This window comes from Balaenoptera ricei, chromosome 17 (assembly GCF_028023285.1).
Source record: "Balaenoptera ricei isolate mBalRic1 chromosome 17, mBalRic1.hap2, whole genome shotgun sequence".
Classification (NCBI taxonomy): Eukaryota; Metazoa; Chordata; class Mammalia; order Artiodactyla; family Balaenopteridae; genus Balaenoptera; species Balaenoptera ricei.
The window spans coordinates 20819587-20847251 of record NC_082655.1 but is presented as its reverse complement, the minus strand read 5'-3'; the positions used below and the strand labels follow the sequence as shown (position 1 = coordinate 20847251).

General features: G+C 43.4%; 1 protein-coding gene across 1 annotated transcript in view; it reads right to left on the bottom strand.

Moving 5' to 3' along the window:
* EXT1 (exostosin glycosyltransferase 1) overlaps positions 1-7655 on the bottom strand; it is a 302521-nt gene extending 294866 nt beyond the window's left edge. Inside the window, exon 1 of the mRNA XM_059902444.1 lies at positions 5918-7655. Within this exon, the coding sequence (XP_059758427.1) occupies positions 5918-6879 (962 nt within the window). The 5' untranslated portion in view covers positions 6880-7655. The remainder of the gene's footprint in view (positions 1-5917) is intronic.
* Between the last annotated feature and the right edge of the window lie 20010 nt (positions 7656-27665).

Genomic DNA, 27665 nt, shown 5'->3' with positions numbered 1-27665 from the left:
AACTGTGAACAGGTAGAAATTTTGCTTGATCCTTTAAGGTGATAACATTTTTTAGAGGAAAGAGCGTTGTCTTCGACATCCAAGATGCCTGGTTTGAACACCACCATTTCCTCACCAGATGTGACCATGGCTCCTAACTTTACCCTCTCGCGGCCTGCACTCCTATCTGTAAAGTGGGGATTTTACACACTGTTGTCGAAAGGCTTAAATGAGCTAATAAAGGCGACTTCAGATAAGACACTGGACAAATATCTTGCAGTTTTGAGGGAGTCCCTGTGCATTAAAGGAACTTGGGCACAGACGGAAGAGCTTTGAAGGAAAACCAATCAGTCATTAAGCTCATGGTGTTCACGTCCAAACACGAACACTCTCAGGAGACTGCAGTATCTAGTGACCGCTGAGCCTGACGGGTTCCCTCCGAAGAGGCTGTGTGGAAAAGTGACGGTCATGAGGGAGCAGCGGGCCTCAGAGAAATGAGAGGAATGGGAACCAGAAAACCTGGACTGTAGCCTCCGTTCAGCTACTTACAAGCTGTGCAGCCTTGACAATCCACCTCTCCAGAGCTGGCCTCAGCTTACAAACCTGTAAAATGGCCTGACGAGACACCTGGCAAGGTGGCTGTGAGCAGAGCAGCCGGGCCCTATCAAGCACAACCTTTGGTGTGACCTTAGTGTACTCAAGGTCATTGTCAGCAGGTGTTTCTAACAGCGGGTTCTGGGGAGGAACATCCACAGGCCTTTGGACAAAGAGAACAAGCACCACCTGAGGGCATGACAGCTCCCCTTTTGGCCAAGTCGGTGCCACCCAAAGCTGCTGTCACAGTCAGGGGGGCCAATGGTGGCCTCCCACTGGTGGGGCCCGCCCAAGCCTTCGTAGCAAGCCATCCTCTGAAGGACAAAATCCCACAGGCTCCCAGCTCAGGTCACAGATTCCACTTTCAACCGTCATTTTTTGAACTAGACTCAATCAACTTGCCAATGTCCCTAGAAGTAGCCCACAAAACCTCAACCTTTAGGGATTCCTTGTAAATGAGGCTCTCAGGAGCCCTCCAGAAAGCAAGTTCAGAGAAGGTGAGAAACTTGGGGGCGGGAGGGGCACAGAAAGAATTAGAACCTCGGGGCAAGAAGACGCAATTGCTAACTTCAAAATTCATCTAGGGCTGGCCCTAGCTTTATTTTAAAACTGTGCTTGGGTTTCCCTGGTGGTGCAGTGATTAAGAATCCGCCTGCCAGTGCAGGGGACACGGGTTCAAGCCCTGGTCCGGGAAGATCCCACATGCCGCGGAGCAACTAAGCCAGTGCACCACAACTACTGAGCCTGCGCTCTAGAGCCCGCGAGCCACAACTACTGAAGCCTGCATGCCACAACTACTGAAGCCCGTGCGCCTAGAGTCTGTGCTCCTCAACAAAAGAAGCCACCACAATGAGAAGCCCGCGCACCGCAACGAAGAGTAGCCCCCACTCGCTGCAACTAGAGAAAGCCCACGCACAGCCACGAAGACCCAACGCAGCCAAAAATAAATAAATGAAAAAAAAGAGCACACATGTGTGTTAAAAAAAACAAAAAAACAAAACTGTGCTTATGTGGTTTATTTTAGAAATGCTTTTGTGCTATCATACACCTGTAGGGAAAAAGGTGCTAATATTTTACATTTAAAACCTGAGAAGCACAATTTCCAACTTTCATTCCTCCAAGGTTCCCTGTTGGATCACGAACTCACCCAAGGTGTCTGGGAATATAGTTCGGGAAAATGGGGAATCAATATATCATCATTTACTTGTGCACATTTTCTTTTTGCTATAAATGCATTTGAATTCAGCTTAGCATTCAGTGAATTCACAGCCTATTCCCAAAATTCACTGGAGCCAAACTGAAAAGTCCCCAAAACTCCTACGTAGACTAAACAGCACCGGGGACCTCCACCTTAGTTGGCAATGAAAAGAAATATGTAAGCCCTAGAGCAAAAGTTCTCAAGTCTGACGATGCCCTTAGTAGCGGCTGTGTGTCAACCCCTAAAACTAGATGACAAATTATGCATGTATGTGCTTTCTTTTTTCACAAAGTTGGTCCAAAGCCTTTATCAGCTTCCCAAATGATTCCAAGAGAAATCCCGTAAGAAACACCATCAATAAGGACCTTCCAGTGGCTGGAGAGCTTTCAGGTGTGTCTGTAATTAATGATGGAATACTGTAGGTCAAGGAGAAAAAGTCAGAAGGCCTGCTTTCTAGGGCTACCCCTGCTACTAAACAGTTTTCTGACCTTAAGCAAATCCCTTTAACAGTCTATCCCTCAGTTTCCATGTCTGTAAAATTAGGATGTTTGGAAGTTGTATGATCACTTACCTTCAAGACCCTTAAGAACAGCAGGATTGTGAGGTACAGCTTCAACAAACACAGGAGAAGGTGTCCAAAAGGCCTGCACAGAATCCTGCCTGTTCCCAGAAGAGCCGCTTAAAATATTCTCCACCGCTTTCCTCAAAGGGGTCAAAGATAGAAGCCACCTCTCATTTCCTTCTTTTTCTTCTATTTCAGAAAGCCAAATTTGAAGTTTCACAATAATGCCCTTTGAAGGGATCTGCACTATTAAGTTCATGCAAAAATACAGTAATTCTGTAAGGGTGCATAAGAAGCTCAAAAGATGTAAAATAGAATTTCTCTGAAGCCTCATTACAAACCATGTAATCACTGCAGCAACTTATTTTAGCCAGTGTCATCTACATCTGTTAATATATGTAACTGATGAAAATTAATTACGGGTGTCATAAAAATGGATGTTTTAATATAATCCTGGAAGTCTGGGTCAAAAATATTGCTCTATTACAAGAGAAAAGTCTTTTCCTTCATTCCATGCAGTTCTCCTATACCTTTAGTAGTAACTGTCTGTTTTTCACAAAAGTGAAGTTGAAACATAAGTCCTCAACTAAACATTTATTGTCACATAAGGCTAAATTTCGCTAAAAGCAACTTTTTTTTTAGTTGATACACTTGTACATATTCTATAGTATCCTAACTTGACCATGATACCATAAATTTTCAATCTAATTATCAGACCCCCTAAGTCCAAAGCAAGGTTATATGTGGTTGTTTGTGGCAGCAAATTAAACTGAAGGCTTTTCATAGGCCCTTGCTAATAAAGAAAAGTAGATGAAAACTGATCCTGTTTTTATAAGCCATTATCAAATGAACGCTTAGAGAACCCTAAAGCAGTCAAAAACCCATTCCACCAAAGGATAAACTAAGGTTCAAGGTGATGAATCAAAAGTCACACCATGAGACAGTATAAGAAGTCAAACTTAGATGACTTACATAGACCTAACTGCAATATCCTCCTCTAAAACCCTGGGAAGAGATTAGCATTTGATTGAAGGAGTTCTGCGTCTGACACACGCACAGCTGACTTACAGAAAACATCAGTATAAATAGCAAAGTACAACAGTTGTGCTTACTTCAGAGCACAAGACAGGTTGCCTGCTATGTGAGCATTCTCACCACATTTCAGAGCTCATTCATTCTTCATATCTTCCAAAGTCAACCGCAGAGGCAGACATGTTTGCAAGCACCATTTCTCAGAGATAAAGCGTTCAGATAACCCAGTGAGAGGAAGGAGTTAAAACTCCAGGTGAAGCAGGCCGATGAATATAAACGTTCTGCAACACCATCCCGTCCTATGAAACAAGGTTAGAGCTGGAAAGTATGCAAAAAAGGAATGAAGAAAATCCAGAAGTGACTCTGAAAGAAATCCCTGCTCAGGAGAAAGAGGCAACTTGCTTTCCTCACTAAATGCCACTCTTCAGATGAGACTCAGTCCTGAGGGCCTGACCCCTTGTGGTCTTTAAACATAAACCAAAACAAGGGCGTGGGTGTCTGATTTCTTGATGCAACGACAAAAGGTCAAAAATTAGTGAAATTTAATTAGCAAAAATTAAAGTTTCTTGGAAACCAACCCCTCCTTCCCTTATTGCCAAAAATCTCTAGAAAAACCTTCTGCAGAGAATGTAGACGATTTATTTTGGGACTAGGAGAGTAAAGCAGATGTGACTGTTGTATCGGATTGAGGGTGTTTCCCAAATAAACGTATAATTCAAATTTCTTAAGATCTCCCCTCCAGCTCCTTTAGAGGAATGAAGACCATCATGATCCTTCTACAAAATTCGGTGAAACTGCTTGAGAAGACACTGAAAGGTCAGACTTCATCTCGAGTTACTCCACCATAAACCAGACAAAGAAATTCCTCAAAGGCTATGAGCATTTTTTTCTTACAAGCACCCACAGGAATAGGTCAATGTAAATGTCGTGTAAACAAAGCGTTCATTACTAACCACAGTTTGTTTCTTTTGTGAGAAAATCTTAATCCATGGCAACTGCACCCAACATTCACACATAACTGCCCCCGAAGCAGAGGAAAATTTAGATTCATAATTGACCCTACAGCCTCGGGCTTTGCTTATGCTCGAAAAGCAAGAGGCGTTGGGGTTTGGGGAATCCCAGTGTTTGATACTTTCTCCTTCACTGTCTACGATCAAGTACAGGAGGACTTGAATTTCCCTTCCAATCACTCCTACAGAGGCCCGAGTGTCTGAGGAAATCCACAGACAACAATCAAACCTTTCATTTCAGGGTCCTTTCCCCACCATGCCCCTTCCTGTTCCAATCAGGTCTGCAAAGCGTTTCCCCTATTCTGCATTTCATGAATCAATTGCAAAACCCGCCAACCTCTGCCAGTTCCTCTTGTACTCAGCTGAGAGGTTCCCCTTCCTCCCTGGGTAGCACAAGGCTGCTCTGGTTTTTAACTGGCGTAACGTGGAAAGGCACTGTAGGAGCTCACTAACTCTTTCACAGCCAGACAGAAGTGAGAGAGTCTGGGGCTCCCACCCCATCGATGAGGAAACGGACCCTCCAAGCTCAGGTTAAAGCCGATTCGCAGAAACTAGTTTTGACCCCAAGCCCAGTGTGTCACTTACTGTCACTGGGAAGGAAAAGGAAGAGTGAGAAGGTCTACAAAGTCCCCAACTCAGTTACTTAGCAACTGGACAAAACTTGCTTCACTCCAGAGGGTAAAGAGGCATCTCACAGCCCATTCAGAGAGTAACAGTCTCCGATTTACATGCAAATTGATAAAGACAAAAGGGAATGGGAAATCTAAATTAGCAACTGGAGTTTACAGCAGAGGGGCTGAGGCCCAGATTTTTTAAAAACAGCTTCTCCTAGGGAGGCAGGATATATACATGCCAACAAACACACATGAATGAATGCATGCATGCATGCACGCATGCAAGATCACAGGCCCTAACCAGTTTACAGTCTCCCTTCATAGAAGCCAATGCCATCTGGGAGTAGGGAAGAGGCAGGCACAGAAAGTTTAGTAGCTGAAATTAAAGGACTTCCACTGCTAACACAAATTTAAGGTTTGCGGAAAGATGACAATTGAGGGGTGGGAAAATTCCGCGGAAAGCTGCTCCCCCTGCTCGTGAGAAAAGCAAATAAAGCATCAATCTTGGGGTAAGGTCCCCAGACTGTGAGTGGATTCAGAGCCTCTCGGGTCCCTAGACCCTCTCACAAACACCCTCCTGGATCCACTGGTGAAGTGCAGTTTCCAAACTTGGATCAAACCCACACCCTTCATAGAACACACATCACCCTGAAGGCTTTCCAAGCAAGAGGGAAACATGGTCACCTACTTGGCCCAGGAAAGTGCTCCAGGATTTTCCCTTAGCCCAAGGAGCTCAAACTCTGGGTCCTCAGCTCCAAGCTACACACCAGAAGCAGGCTGCTCAGTCCCAGGCTCAGAGCAAAAGGAAAAGGACCCGAGGTGGGGGGGGGGGGTCCCCTGCCCCACCCCCATCTCCCAACTTCACACCTGGACCAGGTGGGCAGGGCCCAGGGCTGAGCCGCTGAGGCCCATCAGCTAAGCCACTTACTTCTCATACTCAGTGTTGTCTCTGTCACAGCGAGAATCCTTGTGCTTTTGCCAGTCTTTGCCATGCTTGCAGGTGGTGAGAAGCAAGACGTCTTCCCCGTTATGGACGTGATATAAGGCATTCCTGGTGTCTGACCCTATCCCTGTCAGGTACCTCTTCCCCTTGAAGACTAGCATGTACTTCCTGAGAGGAGGGATAGTGTTAAACTTCAAAAACCCCCTCTCCCCTCCTGTCCTGGGATGATCCTTAGAAAAGAGGGGAATAGAAACATCAAAGTTGGGTCGGAAGTTTTCAGTACTGATGCTGGCTTTGGCCAGCATCGCCTGGCCGATGTCAAACCCCACATCCTCGGTGTAGTCAGGCCAAGTGCCAGAATATAAATTAAAAATTAAATGATTCCTACCACTGTTCCACAAGTGGAGACTCTGCACTTTGGATCTCAAATTGTGCACATACTGAGGTGACAACTGGTCTCTGTCTAAAGTATCCAGACTCAGGACAAAGAGGCACGCCTGGCTGGGGTCCGAGGTGTAGAACCTGGAGCCCTCGATGGCCGCTAGAATGTTTTGGTAACTTTCGGCGATTTTCTCCCCTTTTTGCTGCGGGTATACGTAGACTTTGAAGCCGTTTTTCTTGCAAAGGGTGAAATCGAAGCAGGACTCCATGCGGCACTTCTTGCCTTTGTAGATGCTCGAGTTGGCGTCTCGCTTCTGCCGTGGGGAAATGTGCACACTGGAATCCTCGTTTTCCAATTGATCCCAAGGAACGAAGGGGCGCAGAGCGTCCGGGAAGCGGGGCCAGAAATGATCCGGACTCGGGTGGTGCAAGCCATTCCGACGGCTGTGCTCTTCTCTCCGGCTGTGGCTTCTCGATGCCCTAAACTGCAAGCCTCCGAAATAAAACAAAAGGGCGAGACAAGAGCCAGCTGAGAGCAGGATGAAATAGCGTTTTTTGGCCTGCATGTGTCCTGCCTGGGTCAAGAGGATTGTAAATAAACACAAGAATCACCCAAGTTTCCCAATCAACACTTTCAGCTCCAGTCCGCCATCTTCCCGCCTGTAAAGACTTCAAACTCTCCGCTCCCACCTTCTCTGGATGCCTTTCCCCAAGCCGTGGACTGATCCAGCGCATGTGGGCGATTTCTTTAACTTTCTCCCCTTCGGTCTTTCATCTTTGGGTTGCACAATAGACGGGAGAGAGCGGGGCTGAATATTTCGCACCCAGGGCGGGCGAGCAGCGGACTGTAATTCTCTTGCATGCAACAAGACGGAGGAAAAGAAAGAGAGGGGGGAAAAAAAGCTCCCGATGCCCAATCAATGACAAGACGAAGTGATTTCCTTGCCTCTCGGATTCCTCTCTGCGCCGTGGAAAACGAGCCCCGGGAAAGCAACTTCAACTCATCCACACTCCGGGGCAGAGCACTCCGGTTCCAACAAGTCAGCCGATCTCCGGGTTCAGCCGGCTAGTGCATCTTGCAGCTGGGGCGCCGTAACCTCACAAATCCCTGCATCTCTCTTTATTCCCTTCTGCAGCGGCTCCGAGACTCCAGCGGTGTTTACTCCTGCGCTCGCGGGGCCGGCCCCCGGGACGCGCGGCGGCCCGGTAGAAGGCGGCGGCGCTGGGTGACGGCGGCGGCGCGTGCTCCCCGCGGGCAGTGCCGGCCCCGAGCGGCGCTTCCCAGGCCCCCGCGCGGTTGCTGCCGACCGCAGCGTTCGGTCGCCGAATGTTACCCGGTTCTGAATGTTACACTTACACATTCCATTCCCGACACGACAGCGCTGACCTCATCCATCCACGCAGCCCGCGCTGCCATTGGCCGAGCGTCACGTCCGGGGGGGGCGGTGCTTCCGCTGCGCCCATTCATAACCCCCGGCCACCGGCAGAGGCGCCGGCGCGGCGCGGGGGGTGCGGGCGGCGCGCGGACGCCGGGGCGCTTCTGCCGGGGCCCGGCGGGTGGAGCGGGGGGCGGCCCAGTGCGAGCCCCGTGGCCCCTCGGCTCGTCCCGGCCGGGACCCCGGCCTGGGCCGCACCGCCTTCTGCTGCTGCGCCGGGAACCAGCGCCTCCCAGAGACGCCCGCTGGCGCGCGGCGGCTGGGGAACCGGGGAACCGGGGAACCGGGGACTGGCCGGCGCTTCCCGGGCCCCGCTGCTCCTGCTGCCTCGGGCGCCCTCGAGAATCCCGTCTCCTCGGCTGCCTGTCGGCAACGCCTCCCCGAGCGGGCGGCTGGGAGTGTTCGGGTTCCTGGAGAAGGATGCTCGAAAATTGGAGCAGTGGGGCGAGCCCAAGGGATGCGGGAGGAAAGAAAGACTTCATAGAAAGCGACCGCGGACCTTACGGATGCCTCTCCCCGCCCATCTTCGACTCTCTGAGGCCCCAAATGTTTCCTTTTTACAAAGCATTAAAACAGGTCCCTTATTCCCTACATAACCCATCCTTTTTTTTTTTTTTTTTTTTCTCTTTCCCCAAGGAGACACCCCAAGCCCCAAGAATAAAGAGGAAATATTACAATCAAGAGGAATCATTACAATCCTTCATGTCTGTCGGTGCCCTAAGAGAAGACACCTATCCCAAATCCTCAATAACTTTCCGCGCATCCCGAAGCCCCTTGTCTGTTCTGTAGAAAGCTTCCAAGAGATCAAATACAGCGGAAGAAAAGAGATTTTCTAATAGCTGAGGAGAACCCTGTTAATTTAAGCTTTTCCCAGCACATAGTGATGCTATTCTCTTTTGCGCGTGGTGGGGTGGTGGTTTTTAAGGAGCTGTCTCTGAGGGATGGATGACTAGTAGATCTGCCAGCTGTCCCAGCTGTAGATGAGAAACTTGAGGCAGGAAATGACCTTCTTTACCATTAGTACAAGATGGTTGGTCCACCCTTCAACTGCCCTACCACACCCCAGCCCCAAGCTCCCCCCAGGGAGCCTCACTGGACAAATCAGATAAAGAGCTGGAGTCCCTCTAAAGGTCTTCCAGGACCACAAAGATGTGCTCACTCCCAAACAGTATTTCTGGTCCAAACCAAGCTCTCTGGCCTCAGAGCCTGAATTCTGCTCTACAGAGAACACCACCCACCCTCTTCCCCAGCCTAAGTCACAGGGGCCTGGCCAAGCTGGACAAACAGTTGCCTAGGGCAGCAAGCTGTTTAGTGATTGTTTATTATGGGAGTGACTGAGAGCGAGGGACAGACACTTCCCAGCTCTCCCCAGGCTGCAAAAACCTCCAGTGGGTGTGGACAAAGGGCATGGTTATAACAAGGCAGGGTGAAATGATCAAGCGGAAAATTTTAGACATTTGTTGTTTCAGATTTGTTTTTAATAAAGGGGAGAAGGGGCCTGGGTGGGACATCACTGTACATTCCTGAAGTCTCTCCCTATCTCTGGCCTGCCAAAGATGAGGTAGCTTTTCCAGATTTGACTTGTACCCCCTGCACAATTTGGACAGGCCTGGGACAGAGATGAGATTGCAGTCATCTTCCACATGCAATGACAATGATACAGATAAATGCAGTGATTGAAACCACATGTGACCCAGGGCTCCCCCACAGCCTGGGGTGCTGAGAGCAGCCACGCAAGGCAGGGATCCTTCTGTTGAGATCAGGGTGCAGATTTTCTCAGCCCTATGGAATGGGGCTGTAGGGATTGCAGCCCCTCTATATCCTGACAGTTGTCCTGTGTGATCTTAGTAGGAGCCAGCTACTGCCCTTGCTCTTTTGCATCTCCTTCTGCTTTGACACATTGTTTCTTGTCTTGCCTAACCATTACTGATTCCCTCATCCCACGCTCCAGGGATACCCAGCCCTACTGTCACATTCCATAGTGGTATATACTGTGAGAAAGACTTTGGTACTGAAAATGAGAGAAAATTTGGATTCAGACCCCAGATCTGTCATTTACTAGTGCCTTGGGCATGTGGTTTAATCCCACTGAATTTCAGTTTCTCGTTTAAAAAGTCATAATAATAATATTTTTCTGAATCTGGAAACTGTAAATTGCTCTACATGTGTAACATTTTTTGCCTAAGTTCCACATTTCAAAAACCAACTGGAATCTTAAGTAGCCCCTTATGGAAAAGAATCTTAAAAAAAAAAAAAAAAAGTGGGTATACGTATATGTATAACTAATTCACTTTGCTGTACACCTGAAACTAACACAACATTGTAAATCAACTATACTCCAATAAAAATTTTTTTTAAAAATCATCTTATCCACAAATCCCCAACATGCCTCAACAAAATGAATGCCCCTTTTCTCTATTACCCTGCCCATTTATTCATTCTTCTATTACTGCCTTTATTGCATTAGAATTATTATTTATATGTCTATCCCTCATCTAGACTATGAACTCAACAGAAGTATGATCTGTATGTCTTATTCAGATTTTTGTCCCGAGCGCCTAACCTGACACCTGGAACAAAGTAGATGCTTCAATAAATGTGATTGCAAACATGGGGGGGAAAAAAAAAGTAGCCCCCTATGATGGCATCATATTGCATCTCCCTCGGTTTTATTTTCTCCCGAGCCCTTCTCATTAGCTGAAATCCTTTGTTTGTTTGTTTGCTGTCTGTATTTCTTCACTGTAAAAGGAGCTCCCTGAGAGCAGGAACCCTATCTGTCTTTCTCACTCCTGAATCCCCAAAGCCTACGGTAGTTCTGGCACTTAGGTGGCGCTCAGTCACTGATTTGAATGATGAATGAATTACTAAAATTCTACTTCACCTCAGCACTTGAACATGCTTGAAGAGAAAGGCCTCCATTGTAGTCTCTCAAAGCAAGACTGAGTCTCTTGTTCAAGGTAGAACTATTACAAACCAGGAATATCTTAACATAAGGCAAATCAGTCCATCGTAAATCCTTTAACAACGTATGTCAGATCATGTAATTCCTCTGGTCAAAGCCCTCAAGGGATCCCTATCTCAGAATATGAGCCAAAGCCCTCACGAGGCCCTGTAAGGTCCTACAGGATCTTCCCTAACTGCCCCCACCTCTACTCACCAGACCCCTTTCACCTCATTTCCTGCCAATAACTCTCTCCCTCCATCCCAATCTACCCACTCTTCTCCAACTAGGCTGGTTTCCTTGCTGTTTCTCATACTTGCCAAACATGCCCCTGCCTCAGGACCTTTGCACATGCTCATCTCAGCTAGTATGCACCCCAGTATCCACACTACATACTCCCTCCCTTTCTTTAAGTCTCTTCTCGATACCACCTTACAACTGAGGCCACCTTTGACCTTCCTAAATAAAGTAGCAACTCCTCCCCAGTTTTCCTATCCCCTCAATTGCTTTATTTTTTATCCTTAACACTAATCGACACCTGTATACTATATATTGACTTGTCAATTTATCATTTACCTGTTGCATCTAGAATGTGAGCTCCATGAGGCAAGGACATGGATTTTTAGTTCATTGCTATATCCCCAGCACCTATGACAGGGCCCATCACTAAATAAGTATTTGTTGAGCTAATTAATTATTTGAGCCCATTGTCTGTAGGGCAAATGGAGAATATTCAAGGCTAGAGTTGTAGTATCACACACACACACACACACACACACAAAGCTAAAGCTATCCCAGTGATTCAAGCCTTGCTTAATTTCCTCTTTCAGGAGTAATTTTTCCCCAGGGCTGACTAAAGACCTGAAAGCAGCATGGCACACATGAAACCCAGAAGATGTGGATTCTCATCTTGGCTCTGCCACTTACTTTATAACCTTGAATGAGTCACTTCTCCCTAAGTTTTGGATGCTTATTGATAAAATCAGTAGTAACTGTAATATAATGTATATTGTGCTCAGTTCACTGGGTTACTGTGAGAATTAAATGAGTACAAATGGATAATGGATGAGAAAGCCCTTTGCAGTCCACAATGTATACGGCAAATGTAAGATCTGATTGTCACACTCTTGGACAATTATGGACACTGGTGCATGAGATCATGTTTGCAAGTCAACAGCATTACATACATGAAATATCACCCACCAAACACTCAACAGTTTCCAGATGCTTTATAGACTCTGGAATGGTCACTGACTATTATAAGCAAACGGGGAAAGGGAAGAAGGGAAACTCACCAATGGACAAAAAGCAAAGAAGACTTTTTTGGTAATGTATGAGGTACAAATGCTTTTCAAGGGTCTATAATTATATCTGCTGTAGGAAAAAATAATTGACTCCAAAATGTAAAAACAAACTAAAATATTGAAATTAAAAAATGCTTAAATTCTCTAAAATGTAACTTTAGGTTGACTGTCAAGGCAACCCAATTGTCATAAAGTTATACATAATTTTTATTTGACGTGGGCACATTTTAATGTTTTGGTGATGTGTGCTGGGTGGGGTCTCTAACAGTAAACATTCCAGGTTCCCAGAAAGGTTGGGAAACTCTGCTGGGTATGTGCTGATTGGTTATAGGAGGTGGGAAAAGACAAGCAGGCCAAGGAAAATTAGGGCATCGTGGAGGAGTGGAGAGATTCTCAGCCAGGACGGGAGCCCGGGTTCCAGTTCCTTCTCTGCCTGGAACTCAAGGAAACCCAGAGCTGGTGGTTTCTGAATGCCAGGCCTTAAGTGTTTCATCTGAAAAACACAGAGCAGGACTTGGTGATACCTTTCCACTTGAAACAGTCAAGGCTGCCCTGTGTAGACCAAGGGGGTAGAAGAGAGAGGGGAGGTGCTTAGGAGGGAGGAAGGGGGAACTCCACTGAGAAGGGAAGGAAAAATGGAGTGGAAGTGAGAGGCTCTTTCAGGCCTCCCGCCACCTGCCCGGCAGAGCAGCCAAGCAGGAAAACTAACCAAGGGTGAAACAAGGGCGATTCTAGTGAGGATGTGTCAAATCCCGAGCCAGGTGCTTTGTACACATTGTCTCTGCGACCCTCCCAAGGTTCCTAGGACACAAGTACTATCCCTATCTCCTATTGCAAATGAGGAAATGAAAACTCAATCCTGGCAAGGGGGTCCCTGCAATTCATTCATTCATTCATTCATTCCTTGAATGAATATTTATTAAGCAGCTACCCTGTGTAAGGCGTGGTGCCAGACACTGAGGGTATTTGTCTATAGTCCTTTGTCATTTACAAAGCGCTTTCATGAGAGGACTTTTGCTTGAGCATCCCCAGAACCCTGTGAGTTAGGAAGAGGGTATTATCCCTATTTAACTAGTGAGAACATAAGGCTCTAGTTCGGGCTTTCTCAGCTGGGGGACTGTTACTATTTTGCTGAGCATTCATTCTTTATTGCAGGGGGCTGGCCTGTGCATTGTAGGATGTTTAGCCACATCCCTGGCCTCTACCCATTAGGTACTAATAGCACTCCCCACTCTCACCTGCATCGGCAGTTGACACTAAAACATCTCCAGACATTGCTAAATGCCTCTCCGAGACAAAACCACCCCTTGTTGGGTGACCCATTATCCCAATTAAATGATTTACCCAAGGTCAGCTGATCTCCAAGTGGAGAACTTAGAATTTGAGCCTCATCTTCCGACTCCATGCCAAGGCTTTGCCCCAACACTGCAGCTGCCTTTAGATAATCTAACTGATCTCCCTTCTGCAAGACAAGCAGATCAAAAAATCTCATAGGCATTCATTGAAGAAACTTTTATGAAGAACTTCATATGTGCAAGGCACTACACTAGGCACTTGGAATCTGCAGTATAAAAAATAGATGGGGTGTCTGCTCTCATTCTACTGGGGGAGATAATAAAATAGCAAGTAAATAAATAAGCAGGATAATCTGAGATAATTCTAAGGAGAACATAATGGATAATTTAATGGCATAGATTAAGATGAGGAAGAGCAAAGAGGCTCACCTTAAATGGGATGGTCGAGAGGGATAAATCAGGAGCTTGGGATGAACACACACACACTACTATATATAAGATAGATAACCAACAAGGACCTACTGCATTATAGCACAGGGAACTCTACTCAATATTCTGTGATAACCTATATGAGAAAAGAATCTTAAAAAGAATGAATATATGTAAATGTATAACTGCATCACTTTGCTGTACACCTGAAACTAACACAACATTGTAAATCAACTATACTCCAATAAAATAAAAAATTTTTAAATAGGATAGTAGGTGAGGAGCTAACATTTTGGCTGATTCCAACTGATGAGGAAAGAGCCCTGGGAAGAGTATGCCAAGCAAAGTGTCTGGCCAGTACCCAGGTCCTGAGGCAGAAGTGAGTCTATTTTCAGCAGGCATTAGAATCACTGGATGGGTTGGTTCAAACACAGATTGTTGGGGCCCATCCCCAGAGTTTCTGATTCAGTAGAGTTAGGGTGTGGCCCAAGAATTTGCATTTCTAACCACTTCCCAGAGGAGGCTGATACTGCGGATCTAGGGACCACGCTTTGAGAACCACTGAGTTAGTGCATCAGCGGAAAGGCTACTGTTTCTGGAGTGTTCTGAGTGCAGGGAAGAGGAGCAGGAAGGAGGTCAGAGAAGTTGCAGGAACTTTAGCATGTCCTGGCACTGCAGGCCAGGCACAGTATTGGGATTTTATTTTCGGAGGGGTGGATAAGCTTTGGAGGATTTTAAGCGGGGGAGTGATAGGATCTGATTTCCATTTTTAACAGCTCCCTCTAGCTGATAGTAGGGCAAAAGTGGAAGCAGGGAGTCAAGTTTATATATCTATAACATATTTTTGAAAGTCTTTATTCCTTACGGTAACAACTATTGTAAGCCAGGATAGCAAGCCAGGAGAGAAGGGGAACTTTAAGTCCTGTTTTCATGATACAGAAACAATGACAATCAGAGTCAAGCCAATAAGCCTAATCGCTGGACAATTAGCCTGTGATTGCTAATTAGGCAAGATAGCCTGCCTTAGTATTTATCAAAACTGCACATTTAAACTGAAAATTTTCTCCATGATCTTAACTCTAGTGGTTGATATAGTCCAAGTCATATATATTTATATTTAGCAGTTTCGTCCATGTGTGTTTCACAACTTGGAACTGGCAGCTATTTTCAGTGATAGGACATCCTCTTGCTGGTGAGTGTTTTCTGAGGAACAAATGGTGACAAAGGAGTTGCCCTTATCTCAGTCTGGATGCCATCCTAGGAGCCTTATAAGAGTTTTACTAACCCCTGGTGGAAGGCACAGATGCCCCACCTTGCTGGCTTGTCTTGGTAGCTTCTGTTTTCTCCCAAGACTTTCATTCCTTTAACAATTCATGTGTCACACAGTCCAAACTCCAGGAGGAGAAACAGACATGGAAAGAAAGAATCACAATAAAAATGGCTCCATGGTATAATTTACTAGAGGAGGAAGTTGCTAAATTTGTGTAGGTCCCTATTAACATTTGTACATCCATTTATAGATGAGTAACTGAGAGAAAATGAGAAATGGAAATGTCAACTATTGAAGGTGATGAAATCAGGAAGACACCCACAATTCAAGCCAATTTTCCCCATTAGATTGTAACATTCTTTGTTATGCAATAGTCTGTCAAGTTCTCTTCACTACAAAAAAAAAAAATTCAAACTTCTGATAACCATTAGAATCAAGTTTGTCTTCTATCTAACAATTGAAAAATTTGTATTCTCTGACACTTCTATGCTACTCATGGTGCATAATTATTGATGATTGCAGTGATAACCAAGAGAGACCCTGTAGGATCTTAAGGTAACTGCCAACTCACTTGAGGGAGGTTAAATTATGTCCAGTTCTATTTCAGTGATTTAAATGTATATCATGATTGTCAAAATCATTTAAAGTTGGTGGTCCATGTATAGTATATGCGGTAACTTGTAATTAGCATGGTCATAATATGGACTATAAAGCTAGCTATTTGAATAATGCTCCAAGGTCATTCTTTGGTCAAATTTCCTCTATTTCTATGAATCCTGGATTCTTGAGGTCTTAAGAGGAAGTCTCCAAGCCAGTTTCAGGGAGACTGTAGCCTTTCTAAATAGGTAAAAATACATACATACATCTACCAAAGTCTGCATGGCTGGGGACTGCCCTCTGACCTAGATAAACCATCATTCTGAAAACTTGCCGTCTAAACAAAGAAAATCATTCCTCAAATTATACACTGTACATAATGTTAAGTCCACCCCAGTATATCAACCTCCCAGCAATTCTACCTCTACTTCTGTCTCTTCAGACGCTTCAGTTCTTCATTTCCCAGAGACTGACCCCATTGTGGAAGTGCAGACAGCTCAGGAACCTTAAGGAAAAAAAGGTATGAAGAAGACTCATATTTAAATATATTTCAATATATTTATATGTAAATTTCAGCATAGGCTTTGTCTCTTTGAAAATCTGAATATTTAAATGTCACAAAAGCAAAAGCAGACGAAAAATATACATTCTGGCTTTAATTAAGCCTTGAGAAGGGAATTGCCCACAGAAGCATATTCTCACTTTCCCTAATTGTTCTCTTCTACTGGGAAGCAGCCTCCCCTTGCTGCTGGGCCAATAATTCCTCACCACACAGGAAAAATGCAGACTTTAGTCCCGTTGAAGAGTTGAGAAGCCTGGTTCCTTTCTTATTCTTTTAGGCCTGTGGAGGCTTGTTGTTGATGGGAACCCCCAGCCAAAGATTGCTCCAGGAGCAAGGCAGCCAGACCCTGCTGTTTTGTAAAACTGCCCCTCCCACCTAGTTACAGCCCCTCACCACCACCCCGACAGACAGCTTCTCCATCTAAGCTGAGATCTGACCTGTCACCCGCTCCTTGGCTTTTCTGATCTTGGAATCCCTTGCAACAGGAACTGCCAATTGCTGTAAATTACAAGCTGCCTTGACGAAGAGAATGTTAATCCTTTGGGGGCTTAGGAAGAGACCACCAATCTTGTTTCTGAGGGTGAGAACACTGACATCCATTGGAGGTGGTGGGACACTCCACTGCAGTCCTGACCACCTTTCTTCCGAACAACAGGGGACCCCTGGGTAGGGGGAAGGGCCCCCGTGAATGACCTACAGCTGGTCCATCGCCCAGCTCCCATTTCGTGGACATCCTCTCTTAAGAAACCTTTCTGATATTTCCCTGTCTGGTCTGGTGTTGTCATGGTGTCACATAGCAGTTCAGCTGTGTACATTTCTATTTGTGCAGAATATTCACCTAATGAGCTGCATTCCATTGGGGGCAGGAGAGTAGAGTGGTTAAACCCAGGAGCTTTGGAACCTGACCACCTGGGTTCAGTCATGATTCATCTGCACCACACTGGCTGTGACTTAAGGCAAGTTAATCAAGGGCTCTAAGACTCAGTTTCCCCATCTGCTCTCCCAGATGATAATAGCCACTTCAGATGTATATGAAATAACGCATATAAAACATTTAATAGAGTACCCAGGACCTAGGAGGAGGTACTTAGTACATGTTAACTGGTATAATGGCCTCCTACTCTCCATCTCTTCCCAGTTCTCCAGCAGCCCCTTCGAATTAAAGTGACTTGGTTTCACATTCTGTTTTTCAGCAGTTTTGTCTTCCAGAATTTGAATTAATGTCCTTCGTGATTAAGATTGGCATTTCAGCAAATGATGCTGAAGTGTTACAGTGGCTGTGAAGGGACATGTCCATTCATCCATTTATCCATCAATAACAAATATTTATTGAATGCCTACTATGTCCCAGGGAGGGCACTGGGGGTGTGCCATGTGAATACAACAGACCAACAGTTAGCCCAGAGGGACCGTGAAGGCTACCCAGGGAGACACACAGTAAATAAACCGATTAAGTACGTTCCAGAATCTAGTGCTGTCCAGGATATGAAAAGTCATTGAAATGGAGACGCTATTTAAATAGAGTGACCAGGAAGACCCCCCTGGGGAGGCATGTGAGCAGAGACATGAAGATAAGAAGGAGACTGTGCTGCGAGGAGGAGGTGGGGGAGGAAGCTTTCAGACAGAAGGAAGAGCGGATGCCAATGAACCAGGCTGCCTTGTTAGGAGCAGAAAACAGGACTGATGGCTAGCGTCTTGTGAACAAGACACCAGCTCCTGTCTTAGGAGGCTATTTGTGGTGATAGGTTTGCCAGTTTTCCACATAAAAAGGAAGATACTGAGACTAAGAAAAACTAAGGTGAGGCATTGAGGGCAATCAAGCCCATATCCCTCCAACTACCCCATTTATTAAGCCTCTCCTTAATGCCTCCATGGACGGGCTCCAGAAGTCAAGCTCAGCATTTTAACCTTTTATTGTGTTTATTCTTTTCTATGCCCATCTCCTAGGACGACAGTCCCAGGAGAAGTGAACTATGTCTTATGCATCTTCGTAACTCCAAGATCTAGCACAATGCCTCACCCTTAGTTGGTGCCTTGTAAATGTCTGTCGAATGAATGAATCGTCACTAAATGTATTGTACTTGATGTTGTCAGGCAATACACTAAGTGCTTTAAATATATTAACACAACTAATCCTCTTTACACTACCTAAAGGTATGTACTACTGTTAGTGACATTTTACAGAAGAAATGAAGGCACAGAGAGGCTAAGTAAACTGCTCAAGCTCTTACAGCTGGGACGTCGTTGAGCTAGGACTGGAACCCAGGCAGCCTGGCTCTAAAGCCCTCACTCTTAATTTAGTCACACGCAGTGCTTCTCAAACTACCTTGCATGAGCATCACCTGGAAAACATGCTAAAATACACATTCCAGGGCCCCACGAGCAGAGTTTCCAATTCAGTAGTTCTATTAGTTATCTATTGCTGTGTAACAAATTAACCCAAGATTAGAGGCTTAAAACAGCAAACATTTATCATCTCCCAGTTTCTGTGAGTCAGTAACAACTTAATCAGGTTCTCTGGCTCAGAATATTTCATAGGCTCCAATCAAGATGTGGGGGGCTGGTATTTCAAGGCTTAATTGGGGGAGACACAGTTCCCTGCTCACTCATGTGGTTGTTGGTGGACCTCAGGTCTTCATTGGCTATTGACCAGAGACATCAGTTTCTTGCCCCATGGGCCTCTCCAAAAGGGTACTCACAATATGGCAGCTGGCTTCCCTCATAGCAAGCGAGTGAGTGACAGAGCTCATCCAAGACTGTAGCCAAGTCTTTCTGTAACCTCATCTAGGAAGTGACATCCTTTTGCCTTGTCTTAGAGATTGCCTACAGAGGGAGTATGGGGTGGGACCCAAGAATTTATATGTCTACCAAGTTCTCAAGTGATGTTGATGCTGCCAGTAGAGGACCACACTTTGAGTAGTACCAGTACACTATAGTGGAAGGAAGGGAGGGAGAGAAGGAGGGAGGAAGGAAAGAAGGAAAGGAAGAAGGGAGAGAGGAAGGGAAGATGAAGGAAGGAAGGAAGAAAAGGAATGAAGGAAGGAAGGGAGGGAAGAAGGGAGGGAGGGAGGAAGGAAGGAAGGGAGGGAGGGAGGGAGGAAAGGAGGGAGGGAGAGAGGGAAGGAGGGAGGGAGAAAGGGAGGAAGGAAGAAAGAAGGAAACAAAGGAACCAGTGAACACTATCTTTGACTGTATCATATATTAGTTACATAGGGCCTTTTCCCACCCTAGCCCATCCTCACTGCCACCTGTATGCCCTAGGCGCCTGTCAAAAACTGTCAAGAAGGTAACTATGAACCTAGAAAATCAGGTGTCCACTCTGTCACTCCTTGGAAAAGGATGGCTTGGCCCAAAGTGGATAAATCCTGTCTTCCACTTCCCGTAAGTCTCACCTCCAGGAGATACAAAATATTTCCCTGATGGCCCCCAACCCTGCCTAGTGAGTTCCAGCCTCACAGAGCAAAGAGGGGTAATTTTGAGAAATTCTCTTTCCAGCTTCCTGCTTTTGAGAAGGTATGAACTTCCTGCTTTTGAGAAGTAAAGAAGAATGAACTTCAAGTGCTCTTCCTGCCGAAATTAAACAAGACCCTCCAGCTGGTCTTCCCTTGGAGCTACTTCTCTGCCCTTGCTTCCCCTTCCCAACCACTGGCTGTGCTGGACCCCCTGCTGCCTGGTAGGGGGGAGGGGGAGGGGCGGCTCCGGAATGCTGGCCCCAGCTCTTGCTCTCACTGGCAACTCCAGAAACTTCGTGCAGCACACTTTCCCTTCCCCGCCTGGAAGGAGGAGTGTTTGCTAGCTGAACAGCTGCTCAGGGTACAGGGAGGCGAATGTTACTAAATATATGTTCTCATTGTACATTGGTGTGTCAAGAAAAATTCTCTCTCCATGCTCTCCACTTGGGTGTTCTTTTAAAAAAAACTCCTTAGGAGCACAGTGTACCCCTAAACTCCTGTCCTCACCCCCTGACTGAAGAATCCAACTGCTGCCTAATTCATTTCTCTCCCCACATCCTTAACATAAATACCCCCTTGTCACATTCTGACAGCTTCTGGTACATTCTGACAGCTTCTGGTACATTCTACCAGTCCCACTACACAAACCACTTGGGTCTCTGGGTCTCTTAGCCTTCCAGGCTTCTTTCCAACACCAGTCTTTCTCAGGGTGGAACTCAGGGTAACATGCTTGAGATTGCCAGGGAAGAAGTCTCTTTAAAATGGAGGCGGGTTATCCGTGGTGTTAGTGCCGTCTGTCCTTTCTGTCCAAATCATAAATCAATCTCCAGAAAACTATAAATGTATTATATGTACTACACGTATGTGTGTGTGTAGCATATGTGTGTGTGCAGAAGTAGGGCCTTGAATCAGATCATTAATATTATGTTGATTGAGCTGTTTCTATGAGGAAGCCCAGTTACTGATTTGAATGTAGCACTGAGATCCTCCCCTTAATTGAAAAGAAAGTGACTTGCACCAGTTGGTCTTTTAAGCTAAGGTGGGAAATTGATTTTTAAATATATGAGGCCCAGGCTCCTAAATATTCTCTTAGCCGCCAATATGGAATTGACTTAGTCCCACAATTGTTCCCACTATTCCCTTCAAACCAATCCTTACCTCTTCTTTCCTTTACTCACATTGGAAGCCAGAATTCCCCTGCATACCCAGCACATACTTGAATGCAAAAAATTTTTGTTGAATGAATGGCTAACTGGATAAAGCCATATTCTCAAGAAAAACTAATTAAAATAAAATGGAGTAGATATATGGTTCATGCTATCTTGCTTTAAGACCAACTAATTTACTGAAATCTGACCAAAAATGGATCACTTCAGCCATGTTTACTAATGCTGTGGAAGGAATCTGTTTTGAACGAAAGGCTCCCTTTATTGAATCCCCTCCATGTGAAGTTGATCATTTCATTTGACATCACACATTCCTGTCCATGTCTCTGTAGTAATGCTTCTCCCATCTTATTTCAACTGTTGACTTAGACAGTAGAAGTCTCAGAAGGACTGTTAACTTCATAAGGACAAGTCTGATCTATTTTTCACCTCTGTTTCCTGGACACCTAGCACAGTACCTGACACACTGTTAAGTGCTCATAAAATTCATGTGGAATGAAGGAAGGAAGGAGTGAGTGAATCCCTAATTTAATGTAATGTACATTTACCAAGAGGTTTGGGAAGAGAAAAGAAAAAAATGTAAGTTAAAGGTTTGGAAACAAATACATCTTGAAAATCAATCAGCTTGATAAATCATCTTCGAAATGATACAGGCCAATAGGAGAATGGGATTTTTGTTACAATAAGTTGATTTTCATTCACTTTTCAGTGCTGCTTATAATCAGGAAAAGGAGGCACACATCTAGAATTGCTATCTTATTTCTGTAAGCCCATTTGCCTTATTCTCAATAGGTTTACTACTGTCGAGGTCTCATTTTCAAGACTAAACCCTTCACCCAAGTATTCAATTTATTTGGCTCTAGGGAGAGGTCATTAACTATCCCAGAATGAGTGTCCCTACAGTAATGAAGTGGCCCCATGGCCAAGCAGCCAACATCAAGTTCTGCAACTCAGTCATCTTTTTGGCCCTTTCCCAAGTCTCCTGTAGGGGTAAGGCCTGGAGGCAACCTGCCGAGGCCCAAGGCTGTAGGTACATGTGTGCTTCTTCCGGCTTCATGGCCAATATCATCAATAAACTATTTCCCACTTTAAACCTCTTAAAGGTTTCTTTTGTTGGAGACGTGACAAGATGAAATTTACTATAAAACTACACTGCCAAAGAAAACCAGTTTTACCCTTTAAAACCTGGAATGATTGTTTCCTCCAACAACTCTGAAGTCTGAGAGTGATTCAGCAGCATTGATATCACCCGTGGGAGAAAAGGGAGCCTTTATCTCCTCTTCCTCTTTCTCTTCAAACTACGGATATGTGTCTAGCCACCAACAATGTGAACACAACTTCACTGGCAGAAGGGATCTACTCTTCTATATATTTCTTGTCCTCCTGCAGGGACTACTTCAGTGACCTACAGGCAAACAGTAAATGATATATCTTTTAAAGTTTCTAATTTTGCGTCTGAAATGATTATAAAGAGCAACCTTTAAAAAACAGATTAACAAAATATGATAATAGCAGGGGAGGGATTATACTTTTTCTTTCTTTGGCTAGTTTCTGATGTAAGGAACAGCACACTCAAACTCAAAGTGGTTTAAATAAAATGTCTTATCATTAGCTTCTCACTTAACGAGTGGTCTAGAAATTGGCTTTGGTTGGTGAAGCAGGTCAGCAATATCAATAAGAATCCAGGGGGAAGGGAGAGAAAAACAACTAATCATATACAAAGGAAACCTTATAGGAGTTTCAGCTGATTTTTCAGCAGAAACTTTACAGGCCAGAGGGAGTGGCAGCATATATTTAAAGTATTAAAAGGAAAAAGCTTATAACCTAAAATCCTCTATCAGGTAAGGTTATCATTCAGAATTGAAAGAGAGATCAAGAGTTTCCCAGATAAGCAAAAACTAAAGGAGTTCATCACCACTAAACTGGCCTTATAAGAAATGTTGAAGAGTCTTCTTTAAGTAGAAAAGAAAAGGCCACAACTAGAAATAAGAAAATATACAAAAGGGAAAAATCTCACTAGTAAAGGCAAATATATAGTGAAAGTAGTGGATCAGCTTCTTAAAAACCTAGTATGAAGGTTAAAAGACAAAAGTAGTACAGTCAACTATAACTGCAAGTAATTAAGGGATACACAAAATAAAAAATATAAAATGTGACATCCAAAACATGAAACGTTGCGGGGGGGGGGGTAGTAAAAATATGATGCTTTTAGAATGTCTTCAAACTTAAGCAAATACCAGCTTAAAATTGAAGACTATATATACAGTTGATATATATGAACCTCAAGGTAACCACAAACCAAAACCCTACAAAGGATACATAAAAAATGTATGTACAAAACTCAAGACTCCATCAAAAAACAAACTAATAAATTAACTCAGTAAAGTTGCAGGACACAAAATCAATATATAGAAATCTTTTGCATTTCTGTATGCTAACTACAAACTATCAGAAAGAGAAATGAAGACAACAATCCCATTTACAATTTTATCAAAAAGAATAAGATGTCTAGGAATAAATTTAACCAAGGCAGTGAAAGACCTGTGCTCTGAAAACTATAAGACACTGAGGAAAGAAATTGAAGATGACACAAATATATGGAAAGATATATCATGCTCATGGGTTGGAAGAATTAATACTGTTAAAATATCCATACTACTCAAAGCCATCTACATATTCAGTGCAATTCCTATCAAAATACCAATAGCATTTTTTCACAAAAGTAGAACAAATAATCCTAAAATTTATATAGAACCACAAAAGGCCCCAGATAGCCAATGCAATCTTGAGAAAGAAGAAAAAAACTGGAGGTATCATGCTCACAGACTTGAATCTATACTACAAAGGTATAGTAATCAAAACAGTTTAGCACTGACACAAAAACAGACGCATAGCTCAGTGGAACAGAAGAGAAAGCCCAGAAATAAACCCATGCGCCTGTGGTCAATTAATTTATGACAAAGGAGGCAAGAATATACTATGGGGAAAAGATAGTCCCTTCAATTAATTGTGGTGGGAAAACTGGACAGCTACATGCGAAAGAATGATATTGGGCCACTTTCTTACACCATATACAAAACTAACTTCAAGATGGATTCAAGACTTAAATGTAAGTCATGAAACCATAAAACCCCTGGAAGAATACAAAGGCAGTATGCTCTTTGACATCAGTGTTAACAATATTTTTTTTGAATATGTCTCCTCCGGCAAGGGCAACAAAAGCAAAAATAAGTAGGACTACTTCCAACTAAAAAGCTTTTGCCCAGTGAAGGAAACTATCAACAAAATGAAAAGGCAATGTACTGAATGGGAGAAAATATTTGCAAACGGTATATCTGTTAAGGTGTTGATATCCAAAATATGTTAAGAACTCATACAACTCAATATCAAAAACAAACAACTGGAGTAAAAAATAGGCGGAAGATCTGGAGACGTTCCCCAAGAAAACATACAAATGACCAACGGCACTTGAAAAGGTGCTCAGCACCACTAATCATCAGGGAAACACAAATCAAAACCACAATGAAATATCACCTCACACTTGTCAGAACAGCTATCATCAAAAAGACAAAAAACAACAAGTGTTGGTGAGGATGTGGAGAAAAGGGAACACTTGTGCACTGTTGGTTGAAATGTAAATTGGTGCAGCCACTATGGAAAACAGTATAGAGGTTCCTCAAATATCTGAAAATAGAACTAACATATGACCCAGCAATTTCACTTCTTGGGTATTTATTTGAAGAAAATGAAAACACTAAGTTGGAAAGATTTATGTACCCCTATGCTAATTGCAGCACTATTTACAATAGCCAAGTTATGGAAGAAATGCTTGTCTATTGATAGATGAATGGATAAAGAAGATGTGATATATATATATATATATATATATATATATATATATATATATATATGAGATATATATATGTGTGAGGACCTGTAGGGTATTATGCTGAGTGAAAAACGTCAGAGAAAAGTAAATACCATATGATTTCACTTACATGTGGAATGTAAAAAACAAAACAAACAAACAAAACAGAACAGAAATAGAATCACAGATACAGAGAACAAACTGGTAGTTGCCACAGGGGAGGGAGGTGGGGGGACAGATGAAAGAGGTGAAGGGGATTAAGAGGTACAAACTTCCAGTTAATAACTGGAAGGTACAAACAACCAGTACATGGGGATGTAATGTACACATAGGGAATATAGTCAGTATTGTGGTGATCATTTCATAATGTATAAAAATATTAAGTCACTATGTTGTACACCTGAAACTAATAGAATACTGTATGTTAGTTATAACTCAATTAAAAAAAAAGAATCCACGGTTTCTCCAACTTCCCATTTTGCCATCTTTAATGTGTCGGTAAAGTCTGCAATAATGCCACAGTATGGCTACACCAGCTCTAGGCATTTTGTTCTCACATAACTCAAACAAAAGCAGAAAGAAAGAGGAGCCACAACAGCTTCTGTCTGTGCCACTCTCTTTCTTATTAAAGAGGAAAATTACACAGAACACCCCCTCCCCAACATTCTCTTTACATTTCATTGACCAGAAGTGGGTCAATGTTACCAATCACCAGCAAAAGAGAATACAATGACCATGGTTGGCTGTATTAGTCTGGGTTCTCCAGAGAAACGGAGTCAATAGAGAAAAAGAATATATATGTGTATATAATTATATATATTTGTATTTTTATATATAAAGAGATTTATCAAAAGGAATTGGCTCACGTGATAATGGAAGCTGACAAATCCCAAGCTCTGCAGTCAGCAAGCTGGAGGCCTAGGAGAGCTAATGGTATAAGATCCAGTCTGAGTCCAAGTCTAAGTCTGAAGGCAGAAGACCAATGTCCCAGCTCTAAAATAGGCAGAGAGAGAGAATTTTCTTTTACTCTGCTTCTTTGATCTAGGCAGGCCATCACTGGATTGGATGAGGCCCAACCACACTGAGGAGGACAATCTGCTTTACTAAATCAACTGATTCAAGTGTTAAATCTCCACGCTTATAGACATACCCAGTTTAACCAAATATCTGGGCACCCCATGGCCCAGTCAAGTTGACACAAAATTAACCATCACAGCAGCTTAGACTAAGAATAATCCAACAGAGCTGAGCCTACTTTTCCTAGCATGTCCCTGCTCAATAGACAAACAAAATTTGGATTGTGTTAACAAGAAAGAAAGGTGGGATATTGGATAGGCCACAGATAGTTTATTTTGCAGTTGTTTGTGTGCTTATGAAAATTAAGCTTTTAAAAGTGGGTTAATGGACACTAAGGGGGGAAAGTGGCGGGGTGGTGGTGGTGGTGGGATGAATTGGGAGATTGGGATTGACATATACACACTAATATGTATAAAATGGATAACTAATAAGAACCCGCTGTATAAAAAAATAAATAAAATTAAATTAAAAAATAAATTAAAAAAAAAAAAGTGGGTTAACCCCAAACCCCAAACAAGTTTGGATGACAGTCGTATGATTGTCTCTCTGGGACATCATAAAACAAGATATATACTATTGTAGAAAATTCAGAAAGTGTGGATAAGCAAAAAGATGATAAAAATGACCTGATATTCCATTATCAAGTGACCACCAGTGTTAAAATTTCCTTACATACACTTCCAACATTTTTCCATTCATATTAACACATTTTTAAAGAAAAGTGAGATCATATTGAACAATACTATTTTGCAATTGAAAATCTCTCCTACACTGTACTTCACACATTTTTCCATATTGACCTATACAGCTTTACTGCATGATTTTTTTCTTTTTTTGTTTATATAGTTGTTCCACATTTTGCATAAGCAATCCCTTATTGGACATTTAACTTATGAAGATATTTCTACATAAAAAGGGACCCTGTGGTTCAGAACTTTGCAATATTCAGAGTTTCTCATACTCTGGTGAAGGCTCCCCATTTATAGCAGTGCACCTGGTTCCAGCAACTGGGGAATGCACAATTCTAGAGCGTTCTTTCGATTTCTTTGAATACCTTCTTCCTTAGCGTGACATTATTAGTTGTATGTGAACTGCTCCTATCCTCAACTAAAGTTTCCAGAGCATTAACAGGATTGAAGACCCATTCCCTACAACTGCTCCATACCAACTCTTGAGGCAATGGCAGGGGAACCTGGCAAAATGCAATACTGTTAGCAGGGCTCATAGCGAGTTTCTAGAACAAGTACTTCTAGAAACCTGGATGGCATCCTCTAAGCCCCAAATTACAAATGGCTAGTCCAACACTTGCAACATTCAACAGCTCTTCAGGGCTGCTTTCTGGAACCACCCTAAATTCTCCCCTTCCATCACAACCATTGGAGCCAAATGTAGTTTTTAATCCTAGGAGCTGTAGTGGATAGATTTACTTAGACATATTTTCATTACCAAGACTATAGTTAATGTTTGGGTGATTCCATAATGTGACCACCTATCAGGTCAGTATGTATTTATTATGTATTTTGGGGTGAGAGAGATTACCTGTCATGAATAGCATACATTACATTAATTAATTGGAACTGTACAATTTTATCTGAATAATTTCCACTTTGACAAAGTTGGCATTTTCATCACCTATTTATTACATTCTCTCTTTTTTATGTTCTTACTTCTCTTTCTAAGATTTCTTATGAATATTAAAATAGGGTCATAGAAGTCAAGCACCTAGCTCAGTGCCCCATGTAGAAAGCACTCAATAAAGGATATTTCCCTTTCCTTTGCTGCTTTTGTATGATGTTATAGTTTACAAAGCATTTTGATGTACATCATTCATTTGGTCTTCTTGACCCTGAGAGGGAGGTGACACACTCTAAATCCATTCCATATATGAGAAAGTATTTAAATCTAGCTGCGTCAGTCCTACTTCCTTTTTTAGATCACAAATTATTTCAAGACAA